This window comes from Cyanistes caeruleus, chromosome 1 (assembly GCF_971803275.1).
Source record: "Cyanistes caeruleus chromosome 1, bCyaCae1.hap1.1, whole genome shotgun sequence".
Taxonomy (NCBI): domain Eukaryota; kingdom Metazoa; phylum Chordata; class Aves; order Passeriformes; family Paridae; genus Cyanistes; species Cyanistes caeruleus.
Window position 1 is genome coordinate 132,439,487 of NC_141701.1, and position 13,115 is coordinate 132,452,601.

The window sequence follows — 13,115 nt, forward strand, 5'->3', positions numbered from 1 at the left end:
AGGTCATATTTACTAAAACAAATACTTTGGATTTTAGGGGAAAAGGCTTTTCTGAATGAGGATTATTCTTGCCATTGAACATTTTATGATGTATAAGTTGTGCTCTGTTAGGAAAAAACAGATGGGACACCAGCACACCTTTGAAAAAACAACAGTCTACTAAGGCTATCAGTATTTCTGAGTACAGCATCTTTAATCCATGAGATTCGTGGTTATGTGCTGTTTAGCTTTTTGCCTACTCATAGAATGAGTATGTACTTTTGTGCCAGGGCTCACAAAGGCTTACAGCTCAAACTTGATGGCTTAAATAGAGCTCTGAGAGGGCTGGGCAGCACAACAGCGTCCAGGCTGGGCTTCAGGAACCCTTAGCCTCAGGAATGCTGTGTGACCTCTGCCTCTTATTCAGTGGGTGAATGGAATGAGCTGTAGCCCAGGACTTATACTGCAAGCACTTCAGTAGCTCAACCTTGTCAGCTTCCTTTGCTTGACTAAGCTTCAGTGAACAAAAGAAATTAAAACCTCAAGGACCTACATTTAGATACAAACTGCATTCCTGCACTTCTGGTTGCCAAAAGAGTGAAAGCAAAGCAGAATTTCCTTCAAAAAAGATCTTTACTAAAATACACAGGTTCACATTCTTCCTTGTAAAGTACATTACCTGAAGTACAATAGTTGACTAGTGTGAACTGGGGTGTGACGATTACATTTTTCTCCCACTGTTCATGTTTATTAGAACTTCGAGTGAAGATATTTTTTCCTGCAGGACTGCAAGCTAGAAAGAATCAAAAATCGATGGTAGTTTTGCATCCTCTAAGTGCTGAAATGATACATTACAGATAAGACCTCTACAATGTATTGCTCACTTCCCATAGCTAAGAGGAAAAAGATGTCCTTTACCTGATGCATCTGTGCAGAATTTCAGAGTGTGAGTCGTGCTTTGGCCACTCAAGTTTTTAGTTATCTAAATGGCAGAGATTCTGTCATCTTCCTTAAGCATCCTTGCATTCATGCTGAAACAATCTGCTGCTACTAAAGTTTTTCTCTGTTATGCCATTTCTATTGTGCTGTACTACCTACATCATTCTTTTCCATTGCTGGTAGTCCCATTTTGATACTAAAATTGCTCCTGAAACACTGTGATTTTTGTCTGTCCCTTTATGTTGCACACATATTTGCAGATCATAGCTAATGATTAATTATCATTTTGCCAGGTGGTCTCCTAAGACCCTGACCATGTGCCTATCAAAATTAATAGCAAAAGTCTGTTGGGTACAACAGTGAAGAAACAAACCTTTGTTAAAATTAATAACTATCCTAGTTATTATTCAGGAGCAAGACCCTGGATGCAGCAATTTCAATAATGGGCTGTCCACACAAAAACCCCTAAGTTATTCCTGGGATCATTGTTACATGTCCTGTTACATTGTTACAATGGCAGAATTGAGCCGTAGGCTTGTTACTACTTCCCCAGCTACACGGAAAACATATTTAAGGTGTAAAACTTGTGTCTCAAGCATAGGCGCTGAGATTGCTAAAGACAACACACATTATTTTTCTAGCTGTTTATTTTGAACACTTGTCAACCCTCTATGGATAGTCAGCATATTTTTTCCCTTGATCTTACTCGTTCAGAAAGCTCAAAAGGCAATGAAAAAGTTCTTAGATCATCATACATCATACCTATAGAAGGGTTTTAGTAGGTTATTCGGAGTGTTTTTGCCAGACCTATGACATAACATTACACTTGCCAAACCCTTCTTGCAGTCTCCGCGCTCACTCTGGAGCGCGAAAACGAGATGCAAGGGGGAAACCCAGCGCCCATTTCCGCGACGCCGAAGATGCCGCTGCTGTCACCCCCGTCCTGCCCGCTGTACGACGGGGCACCACCCTGCCACGTCCCGCAGCCCCGGCGGAAACCCGCCAGCCTCCGGGGACTCGGCCGCAGCACAAACTGCAGCTGCTGCTGCCGCCCCTCGCCCCGCCGGCCGAGCCGCCCGCTCGCCTCCTTTGTGTCGGCGGCCGCCGCCCCTTCCCCGCGGGCGGGGCGGAGCGGGGCGGGCCCGGCGGGGCGGGTTCGCGGTGCCCATAAGAAGGGGCCCTGGCCGCGGCCACCGCCCTTCTTCTCCGCACGCTCTGACCGTCCCGCTCCGCTCCCGGATTACAAAGCCCGCGCCGCCGTCGCTATGAGCATCAGCACCAAAAACTCCTCGTACCGCCGCATGTTCGGCGGGGGCAGCCGGCCCAGCAGCGGCAGCCGCTACATCACGTCCAGCAGCCGCTACTCGCTGGGCAGCGCCCTGCGGCCCAGCAGCGCCCGCTACGTGTCCGCCTCGCCCGGCGGCATGTACGCCAGCAAGACGACGTCGGTGCGGCTGCGGAGCAGCATGCCGCCCATGCGGCTCCACGACTCCGTGGACTTCACCCTGGCCGACGCCATCAACACGGAGTTCAAGGCGAACCGCACCAACGAGAAGGTTGAGCTGCAGGAGCTTAATGACCGCTTCGCCAACTACATCGACAAGGTGCGCTTCTTGGAGCAGCAAAACAAGATCTTGCTGGCCGAGCTGGAGCAGCTCAAGGGCAAGGGCACGTCCCGCCTGGGCGACCTCTACGAGGAGGAGATGCGGGAGCTGCGGCGACAGGTGGACCAGCTCACCAACGACAAGGCACGCGTGGAAGTGGAGCGGGACAACCTCGCCGACGACATCATGCGGCTGAGGGAGAAGTAAGTGTGCCTGGGGAACGCGGGCCGGGGCTGCCGCCGCCTCCCGCTGCCTCCCTCCCGCCCTGGCCCCTGCGCATCCCGAGCGCTACCGGGCGGGGGGATTTGGGTGATCCCCGCTCCCTCCTCACCGCTATCCTGCCCCTTCCAGGTTGCAAGAGGAGATGCTTCAGAGGGAGGAGGCCGAGAACACCCTGCAGTCCTTCAGACAGGTTAGCGGTGGTGGAGGCTGTGTCGGGCGGAGGGTGGGAGCGCAGGAGTTCGCTTTCCTCGCACAAAGCGATTCCGTCAGTTCTCACGCAAGCCCTCCGTGTTTTCTTTAGGGGGATGCTGCAGTCGGAGGGGAGGGGAGGGGAACTATTGTCCTGCTTTATCCAAGTCTAGCCCGTTTTACAAAAAGCGCCCCAACGTGGAATCACTTTCCGATCCAATAAAAGTGAAAGGGGGCCATCTGCTCGCTTGGCTGAAGGGTATTAATGGTTTCTATGGGATTCACCGTGGAATGCAGATACAGGCATTATGGCAAGTGTGGTGGCAGCAGATTGAAATAATAGATCCCTTTGTGTCGGAGGGGAGGGCGCAGTGGGCTGCATTCTTACTAAATGTGTAATGGTGCGGGAACATTTCTAGCGAAATGTGTCTATTATGGGCCAGTTTTTGTACAAAACAGAACTCCTTTTAGATGAATCACTGGTCAGTACATTACAGCAACAGGGCAACAGTTTCAAATTTAAGGTTTTTCATGCGGGTGTTGTCTGCTGACAAGAAGTAGACAATATGTTCCTTAGGGTGAGGTCACAGGATTGAGCTTGCCTCCTCTAGGTGTCCATTAAAAACGTGGAATTTAATCCTCTGTAAAACGAAGATGTTAACCTAGGAAACAAGTTATGTTAGAGTTTAGTTTTTGTAGGATGCTGTGATGTTATCCAGCTAAAGTAAATCTACATGACAACCAGAAACAACTGTGCAAACAGTGTTCAAAAATTCTTAGGCTCAAGTTTTCACTTGTGCAAAACCAGCTTTCAACTTAGATTAAGCCTTGTTTGGACTAAGAGATATTTAGGAATGTGCCTTCTCAAAACAAGGTCTCTTCCCTAAAACTGCTGGTGTAAACCAGCATTGCTAGCATTCTTTCAGACTGGAAGTGACTGCCCTTATCACCAGGCAGCTGGGTACAGGCTGACTTTGTCCCAGAGCTCTTCATAGGCATTAACAGAAGTCACTATTCAGGAAATCAGCACTTGATTGTCAGTATTTCCCTGGGAAAGGCTTTTGTCTGCAGTATATTTACAGTCCTTGAAGGAGAGCAGGTGTGTTCAAGAGATAGTGTGGGGAAACTGAAACATCTATTTCCATTCAGAGCCTGGGAATTCAGTCTCCACTGGTGTTCTGGGAACAGAAGTTTTAAACAACCTTAGTTTAAGATTTAATTTAAGCTTCTGGGGTTTTTTTTTGTTTTTTGTGGGGTTTTTTTGTGGTTTTTTTTGAGTGCTAAGACAATTTAATGTAGTGTGAAGTTCTATGAAGGAACATTCAATTTAAGTTTTAGAGAACCTCATCTACTCTCTTTCATTGCTGAATTCAGTTGAAGGATCAATTGACTTAAGGTTGGCTTTTACATGATCTTTCATATTTAATTGGTGCACTGTAGGCATGCCTGTATTTCAATCCAGTTGAGTCCTATGAAGGCTCTAGGCTTTAAAGTGAGCTTGGCTTGCTGTGCATATCCCACACTCATTATCCAGCTCTTCCCTGTTCTATGGAAAGGGGTCACTCGGGAGCTCAGCCTCTAGCAGATGTGTGCATTCAGAATTGGATCCATTTAACCTTCTAAACTGTAGCTTGTGCATGAGAAATGAAAATCACTGTCTATGGAAACGCTACACTAAAACCACTTGTGACATAACTGGTGTATCCTGATGTGCTTGATTTGAATGTCAGTTGTACCTCATTTTTCCTTACTGGCAAGGGTGGAGTTAACATGCAGGTTTTGAAACCTAAATCTGTTTCAGTCTAAGTTTTGTTCTTCTGAAAGTGAAATTAAATTCATAGAACACTGAAGCTGAAATATCCTGTTGTGCTTTCCATTTTAAAACTATGCACAGTGTTCTGTTAAACCATTATATTTTTCCACTGGAAAGTTGTATAGTTTCATAAATTTGAAACACTTCAGCAGATGCTTTGCTGTTCTGATGTATCATTAAAGCTACTTGTTATTTGATGGAGCAGTTGTGTACTTCAGTATTTTAAAATAAAGAATGAATACTTAAGCTTTTCTTTCCAAAAGCTGCCTGTTTCAGAGACTGACCAGCTCATATGCACTGTATTGTAATTCATTCCTTTTGATCACATCTTGTGGCAAAGAAGTGATTTTATTCATATGCTGAGGGGTGTACTGCATAAAGTATATGTGAAAGTTCAGTGAGGACTTTCCTTTGGGGCAGGACAAGCATCACAGTTAGTGAGAAAGTTCCTGCAGCTTTGCCAGCTAATCTAGCAGCAAGGAATAGGTCCTGAACCTGTGAAAAGCCTACCAGGTCATGTCCTGGCTAATGTGAGCTTTGTCTTAAGTAAATATGGGTGCTCAACCCTGCTAAGTGTGTGGCTTGCATCGAAGAATCTCTAGGATAAAATCAGTGCATACTCCAGCTTCATGTATCTGTGACATGTATTTGCTTGTTCAGGCCACAGGTAGCCTGTTCATTTATGTGGTTCTCCACACATTTGGGAACTACTGAAACACTAAATCTTGTGTGATGGGGAATACATGAATGATAGCATATAGTAAAGTACATACCACGTATAGTGTCTTCAGTTTAAATTGTTTTCAATTTACTTTAAGGTCCCAAAATCCTGTAGCTATTCAATTATAAAAAAAATTTAATAGCCTTCAGGGTGAAGATTTCTGTAAAATCCTCTAAGAAAATCTTTGGATGTCTGGCCAATTATGTAAACATGTTGGGTCATAGCCATGTATTTTTCTGCCAGAATGATCTTGAGAGGTTTTGGGGGGAGGAGAACAAATTAATTAGGAAATTCTTTCCCTGAACTGAAAAACAGAATTGATATGAACTGTGGGTGTAAAACTGGAATTGATAGAAAAGTTACAGAATGACACATGAAGGGGGTATTTTGCTGGATAAAGTAAACAGAACAATTCTGGAGCAAGGGCCTTACCCCAGAGTAGGAGTGATCCAAGGAAAGGCTTTCTAGGAGTCTAAAGAAAACACTCCTTATTTCAAAGGTGCCATAATAAAGAGAGCTGCTGATTAGGAATGCTTATGCTTTCAGCAATCCAAAATAGCTTTAGAGTAAGCTGTGAGAACCTGACATGTTAATACCCTGTGAGCACAAGCATGTGGTTGTGTATGTAACTAGAGTGAAAGGAAAAATCTTCCCCTTTGCAAACTAAATGCCCTACACATTCAAAATGTAAGAAGTTGCCAATCAATGTTTAGTCTTCTGTTTTTGAACTAATTAAAGTTGCTCCCTTGTGACATTCATGACGTGTCTTCTGTTATGCCCTAAATGAATTTTTGCTGTTGATTAAGACTATCTCTGTCCAGCAAAAGGTGGAGTCTTTGCCAGCAGCTGTGAGGGTGTAGGCAATGATGAGTAGCTCAGTTTGTGTTTATGCTCAGACCTTCTTTTTCTCAAGGGAGAGCTGTTGGCCTGCATTAAGTGAATGCTGCATTTCTTAGATGTACCTCACCAGCTTTACAAGTGTGCTTTAAAAGTGTAGTCTGTGGCCCTAAGGGGGGCTCTGTGCTCGTTCACCAAGGAGTCAATAAGTTAAGACCACTGACAGACATGAAGTCACATGTGTTGCACTTAAAAGCCCCACTGAAAAGAGTGGAAGTTTGCAAATTGCAACTCTTTGTCAGTGTAGTCAAGCTAGAAGCACTTACTGCCGACTTCTGACTCAAGTACCTGGAAGATTTACACCCACTATGATCTGTGTGCTCTTGATCATGCTTAGCAGCATGTCAGCAAAGATGATATAATCAATATATGTCATATAGTTTTTCAAATTTACAATAAAGGTGCATATTATTAAGGCTAAGGCAGGAGGTGGCAAAAAGGTTTTTCACAGCTTGGGATTTCCTATTGTTTTGTTAAAAAGCTCAGGTGTAGTATCAGTCTGCATGCTGCTGAACTTTCTGCAAGAGACTTCTCTACATCAGTTTTGTAAGATTATGAATCGTTCATTTCTCTGTTCAGGATGTTGACAATGCCTCTCTGGCACGTCTTGATCTTGAGCGCAAAGTTGAGTCCCTGCAAGAGGAGATTGTCTTCTTGAAGAAGCTGCATGAGGAGGTAAGCTGAGAAATGAGGTCTATGTTTAGATGCAGACTGTCTAGCAAGGAAGCTCTTTGCTGGTTCTATCCCAGAGTCCCCACCTGTGTATGATCTGTGTGCTTTTGTGCAATAATGCTGAGTGTCTGCTTCTCTCTAAGGAAATCCGAGAACTGCAGGCCCAACTCCAGGAGCAGCACATCCAAATTGACATGGATGTTTCTAAGCCTGATCTTACTGCGGCCCTGCGTGATGTTCGCCAACAGTATGAAAGTGTTGCTGCTAAGAATCTTCAGGAAGCTGAAGAGTGGTACAAGTCCAAAGTAAGTAAAATGCATTAGGCACTGGAACTAATTCTGTTTAGCTGCTTTTCTGCAACACTTGCTGTTCCCTCTGTCTCTATAATGGATGTGAACATAACTGTGACACAAAGTCTTTTTTCAATCCTAGTCTGGGAAGGGTACAACGGGAAACATTTTGTGCCATAGCTACAACAGCAAAGTAATGGGTGCTCACTGGGAGTCTTTCTTGTGCTTGTACCTGAAAGCAGATGTTGGATGAAGTACAGGAGAAATGAGTGAAAAGATGGGAAATGTACAGGGTGGGGCAACAAGTATGAAAGTTTGCTATGAATTCTAAAATGACATTTAAAAAGAGAGGGAGAGGCACTTTAAGAGTAATACTAATATTTAAGCATTTCAGGTGCTAACCCTTGTAATACCTTCAGTTGCCCTCAACTGCTGTGTCCACAGAAGGTCTGTTTCACCATTTCTGCAGAAGTGTTGTGCTAACCAGTGTGGGGTTTTCCAGTTTGCAGATCTCTCTGAAGCTGCTAACAGGAACAACGATGCCCTGCGCCAGGCCAAGCAGGAAGCCAATGAGTACCGCAGACAGATCCAGTCTCTCACCTGCGAAGTTGATGCTCTTAAGGGAAGCGTAAGTGGAAGACAGCAGTTGCTCTTCTTCATTGCAGCTTTAAGCTCTGCAGTTTAATTGTTAATTTGGATGTGAATGCAGGTGACCTGCCATGCAATTCAGCAGCACGTTAGTACTTTTGAAAAGGATGCTGTGGGCTCAATTTGTGTGTATGCACAGCAGTCCACTGGCTAGATTGATAAATTGAATTAGACTTACTTAAGCTGTAAACAACAAGTTCATTCTCTTGCTATAGTATTGACTGTTAGTTCTTGTCTGCCAGGTACAGCTAAAGTTATAAAAAAAAAAAACCTGGAGGAGCAGTGAAAGGTGCAAATTTTGCTGTTGCTAGAACATGGCTGACTTAAAAACAGGTTTGAAATGGACATAAATGTTTAGCACACCTGCAAATCTCCTCTACTAAGGATTGCCTACATGCTGACTTGAACTGTATATGTTGGGCTTACTGTAAAGGATGGCTTTGCCACCTGGTAAATAGAACAAGTATGTGGCACACCTCAGATCATGCAGCAGAATAACTCTCCTTGACTTTGCAAAGGGAAGATAAGGACATGACAAATTTGGGACATGTCTGGGCATTTTCAGAAAGGATGCCACAACTTCTCTTCTTTAAAATGTTAAGGGTCTTGAGGGTGGGGAAGAGTGACTGAACTGCAGCAGTGCTTGATTTCACTCTTCTCTTCCAGAATGAGTCCCTGGAGCGCCAAATGCGTGAAATGGAGGAGAATTTTGCTGTTGAAGCTGCTAACTACCAAGACACTATTGGCCGTCTGCAGGATGAGATTCAGAACATGAAGGAAGAAATGGCTCGCCATCTCCGCGAGTACCAGGACCTGCTGAATGTAAAGATGGCTCTTGATATTGAGATTGCCACCTACAGAAAACTGCTGGAGGGTGAAGAGAGCAGGTAATCACATGCAGACACTTTTCTAAAGCTGGGAATTACTAGGAGATACTTTATACCCATGTCTGATTTTATCCATTTCTTTTTTCCTTTAGGATTAACATGCCTATTCCAACCTTTGCTGCTTTGAACTTGAGAGGTAAGCTGTTTCTGCTATTTCAGTTTAGGCAGTTTCCCTACTGTTAGCATGAGGGTTCTGGATGCTTTTCTTTTATGCTGGTTTTTAAACTTGTATAAGTGCAGTTGGTTGTGAATACTCTTCTTGAATCTAACTACAGTAGTAGTTAACCTTGGATGGTAGCAGCTCTTTTGTTCCTGGATACATATTTTTAATATTGGTACATAGCAAATAATTGATTTGGATACCTGCTGAAAGTGCTTTAGGGGACACAGAGAAAATATTGAAGACCTGGCTTATTCAGAGCAGGAGGCTTCTTTGCATAGTAAATTTGGATTCTGAAAGTAGACACTATAATCTGTTACACTGCATTTATCTGAGGAGGCACTTCATCTAGACTGCTGGTAATAATGCATCTTCTTCTGCAGAAACCAACATTGAGTCTCAGCCAATGGTTGACACCCACTCAAAGAGAACACTTCTAATTAAGACTGTGGAAACTAGAGATGGACAGGTTGGTGGTAACTTTATTTCTATCAGAGCTGGTTATATTAAATTCTTAAGTTTCCCTGCTGGTTACTGCAGCTTGTATGTGGCAGTACTTATTGAATACAACAGCAAGGGGCACTCCAAGCTATGTGAGCATACAGGTATAGCAAACAGGTTTCTCTGGAAAAAAAAAAGTTAAAATTCATCTGATAGTAAGACTTTTAGTTGGTGACTGTTACCTGTGTATTGAGTATTTAAGTTTAGCTGAGTTAGCAAATGCTCAAAACTTTTCCTTAGGAAAACATGTGGCAGTAAACAGAGATACTTTATGTGCTTAGGATAAGATGCTATTGTTAGTGTAATTAATTAACTTGAATGGTTTCTCTATGCTATTTACAAACTAGAATTTCTCATAAGTGAGAACTGATACCCACTTGTTCACATTTTGGAAATGGATGTTCCACTTCTAACTTAAAAAAACCACAAAAATCTTCCTACTAAAACTTAATGCAAACATTTGTTTTTCATTAGGTTATTAATGAAACTTCCCAGCATCATGATGACTTGGAGTAAAGCTGAAGTGTGAAGATGCTTACTTACTAAAGGAGAAATTCTTACCAGCAAGATTGAAAAAGTCCATGTCTTAAAGGAAGAAACAGCTTTCAAGTGCCTTTCTGCAGTTTTTCCATGAGCGCAAGATGATTATGCTAGGAAATAGGTCTTAGATCTTGCAAACTGACTCTCCCTGAAGGATTAGAGTTTACAATGGAGTCTAGTTTACAAATAGCAATATCTTGTGCTGCAATACTGTTTTTAAGTATCTGAATTCAATAAAACTGCTTTTTCCAGCACAGTATGAGCAACCTGTCGCTACTTCAATAAATCTTTGGAAAATGGCTCTTGATGTGTTCTAATTTGTTAACTTCATGACTTTCTGGAAAGCCATAACAACATAATGCTGGAATTATTATACGGTTGACATCTCTAGTACTGGCTGTGTGGAATGCTGTTTTTTTCAGTTTAACTAGATAAACTGTCTTACTCATTTACTGCTTAGGTTTTGGAACCAATTAAAATGGATTATAACTGGCAGATGCATAATGTATTATGATATTTCTTATCACTTGAATAAAATATGATACTTCAAGCTAATAAAAAATAATCTTGCTTCCATATACTAGTTAATGCAGTTACTGAATGTCAGAATGCCTGAAGTACCTTAAAACTTGGCTTTATAAAACATAGTTATGTAGCAGAGAAGTAGTTCATGTGAGCCCTTATCTCAGACAGCACCTTGCAAAGTTAACAGCTGACTTGGTGCATTAACTTATTTTTTCCAGGAAAAACTAGTTCCCAAAGGCTTGTTGGTATTCAAGAAGCTACATGAAGGCTTTGGCTGGAGTGGGGGTTAGGAGACACTAGCTTGATGTTTTGCTGACAATTCCAGTATTTAAACCCCTTTTAAAGAAGGAGAGCCAGCCACCATGTTTGGTGTTCTCTGCTGAACATCAGTGTAAATGCAGCAGAATGGGAACAAGGAAGCTCCACTCTGCCTTGCCATAGTCTTTCAGGAGGCAGTAGTGGAAGTTGATGTCTTCTCTGAATGCTTAAGTTTTCTCCTGCAGATCAAAACACTTCTCAAATTTAAACACAATAATGGCCCACAGCAGAGCCCCATAAAAGTAGCTGCTGTGTTCTGCATTACTTCTGTAAAGTCTGCTTCCTTGTAAGCTTTTACTGAGGTACAAATTTTCTGGAATGTGTAACTGCAAACTGAAATTTTTCAGTTAATATGAGTAGCATTCAGGGTCAGGGTAGTACTTCCATGTTGTACAGACACTCTTGCTGGGATCTGGGAGTTGATCTGTAAAGAAAACTCACTGTTACCTCCATTTGATAGGGATGAAAACAATTCATTCCTTTTCCATCCTTATTCTTACCTTTTCTCAAGTGTGTGACTGAGTGGATGTAGTGCAGGCACTGGGGAGGCAGTAGGAGGCTGCTTTCCTCATCCCAGCTGGTGGCAGCAGCAGGTTGAGTCCTGCAGCCAGGATAGTAAAGAGGGAGGTGGACAGGGCTTGGGGATGTGCTCAAGAAACCCTCTGCAGCTCCAACACACAGGCATCCTGCAAGCTGAAGGCAGGGCCTAGGCATGAGAGCAGTTTTTGAGCCACCCAGGGAGAACTGCTGCAGTTATCCTTCACAGCAGAAAAGCACGTAAATTTTCAAACAAGGCATGGTGTTGTTCTTACCCCACTTTCCTCCAGTAAGTGTTCAAAGACTTCAGCCTCCCACTTCCCATCAGGCCAGAGGGCAGTTTTCTCTTTGCTGTAACACCAAAAATGGTCTGATACATGTAAATCGATTAGGCTGGGATATGTCCCTGTCCAGCTTGTGCTTTATGTACTTCCCAAAAGTCCTGCAGCTGGTCCAGTGTTTGTTCTGGTGACTCCCTTCATGCAAAAAGGGCCAGAAGTGTCTCTGAGGAGAGTGCCTGGGCCCAAGTCACAGCTTTTGCCTCAGCAAAGCAGTGGTCCACCATATGATGGGTAGGATAGTCTCACTAGAAACTGAGAGTGAACCCAGCCTTTTTCATGTTGCAGAGATTAAAGACACTAGCTTTTCAACTACCTTTCAACAACCAGACTGATAGAAAAAGCACAAATGAGCTTTTATGGGAAGTATTTTCTGTTATAATAACAGCTCTGGGCATGTGTAATATCTTACTTTATAGGCATGAGTGTCAACAACCTTTCAGGACAAGTGGAATAAGGGGCTGATGTCCTGCCTGTTGCAGACTACTTAAATCTTTCTCTGGATCTAGTTATTGAAAAAGTTGAGACAATGGTAAATGTAATTTCTTGCCCCTAAAGCAATGTGAGATCTGGCAGTGTGTGGGCAGGGAGAGCCAGCTCTGCTAGAGGATGGTAGGCACCCTTGGCAGCTCTGGGCAGGGACCCACAGCACAGTGTGCTTTTTGAAATGCACATTGGCCTCTGGAGGTTGTGATAGTCTTTCAGATATTGCTCCCACTCTGCCACCAGCTACCTGGCTCAGTGCTTTCTGTTGTCTTTGATTGCTTCACTCAGTAGATAAAAGAAGTGCTTGTATCCAGCACTGACTGCAGCAAAGGAGTTATTCCTGGCTCTTCAGTGTCTGGCGTTACTCAGAACACAGAGTAGCAAGTGGAAGAGCTCTCAGTCCTGGGAATAATTAGAAAATAAATAAATAAATAAAAAATAAACCTAGTTGCCAAGGGGATAAGAAGATTGCAGGAAACCTCAGAAACCCATACCCCTGTGAGTGCAAGAGCACCCTCTTGGTGGAGAGTGGACAGTGGCTGTGTAAATTTCTCGGTGTTTGCTCTAGGGGCACCAGCCTTATGCTCATATATTATTACTGAAAACTGCTTAGTGCTGAGGCAGCAGCTGACCTCAGAACTGTATTTCACATCCTAATAACTGCAGGCAGCAGCAGCTGCACCAAGTAGGGCAGCCCTCTTGTTCTGTGCTTGTCCTGCCCTCCAACGAGCCCCATGAAGCTGCTTCTGTGAGCTTACAGTCAGTGCCTCCAAATATGCAAGCTGTTCCCACAGTCAACAAAAATAATCCTCCTCTCAGATGACTGAGAATCTCATATTTAGTTTGTTT

The 13,115-nt window shown here is 43.4% G+C and overlaps 1 protein-coding gene across 1 annotated transcript; it reads left to right on the forward strand.

Annotated features, from left to right (window-relative positions):
• Nucleotides 1-599: 599 nt before the first annotated feature.
• Nucleotides 600-10,638, forward strand: VIM (vimentin). The gene is made up of 9 exons (XM_023945926.2): nt 600-2,725; nt 2,874-2,934; nt 6,944-7,039; nt 7,180-7,341; nt 7,829-7,954; nt 8,641-8,861; nt 8,954-8,997; nt 9,405-9,490; nt 9,997-10,638. Exons 1-9 carry the CDS (start codon nt 1,797-1,799, stop codon nt 10,036-10,038), a joined length of 1,767 nt encoding a protein of 588 aa, XP_023801694.2. The 5' UTR covers nt 600-1,796; the 3' UTR covers nt 10,039-10,638.
• The last annotated feature ends 2,477 nt before the right edge of the window (nt 10,639-13,115 follow it).

Coding starts and splice junctions, on each gene's coding strand:
- VIM (XM_023945926.2), top strand. CDS start 1,797: ATGCAAGGGGGAAACCCAGCGCCCATTTCCGCGACGCCGAAGATGCCG. Junction 2,726..2,873: donor ATCATGCGGCTGAGGGAGAA/GTAAGTGTGCCT, acceptor TGCCCCTTCCAG/GTTGCAAGAGGAGATGCTTC. Junction 8,998..9,404: donor TGCTGCTTTGAACTTGAGAG/GTAAGCTGTTTC, acceptor CTTCTTCTGCAG/AAACCAACATTGAGTCTCAG.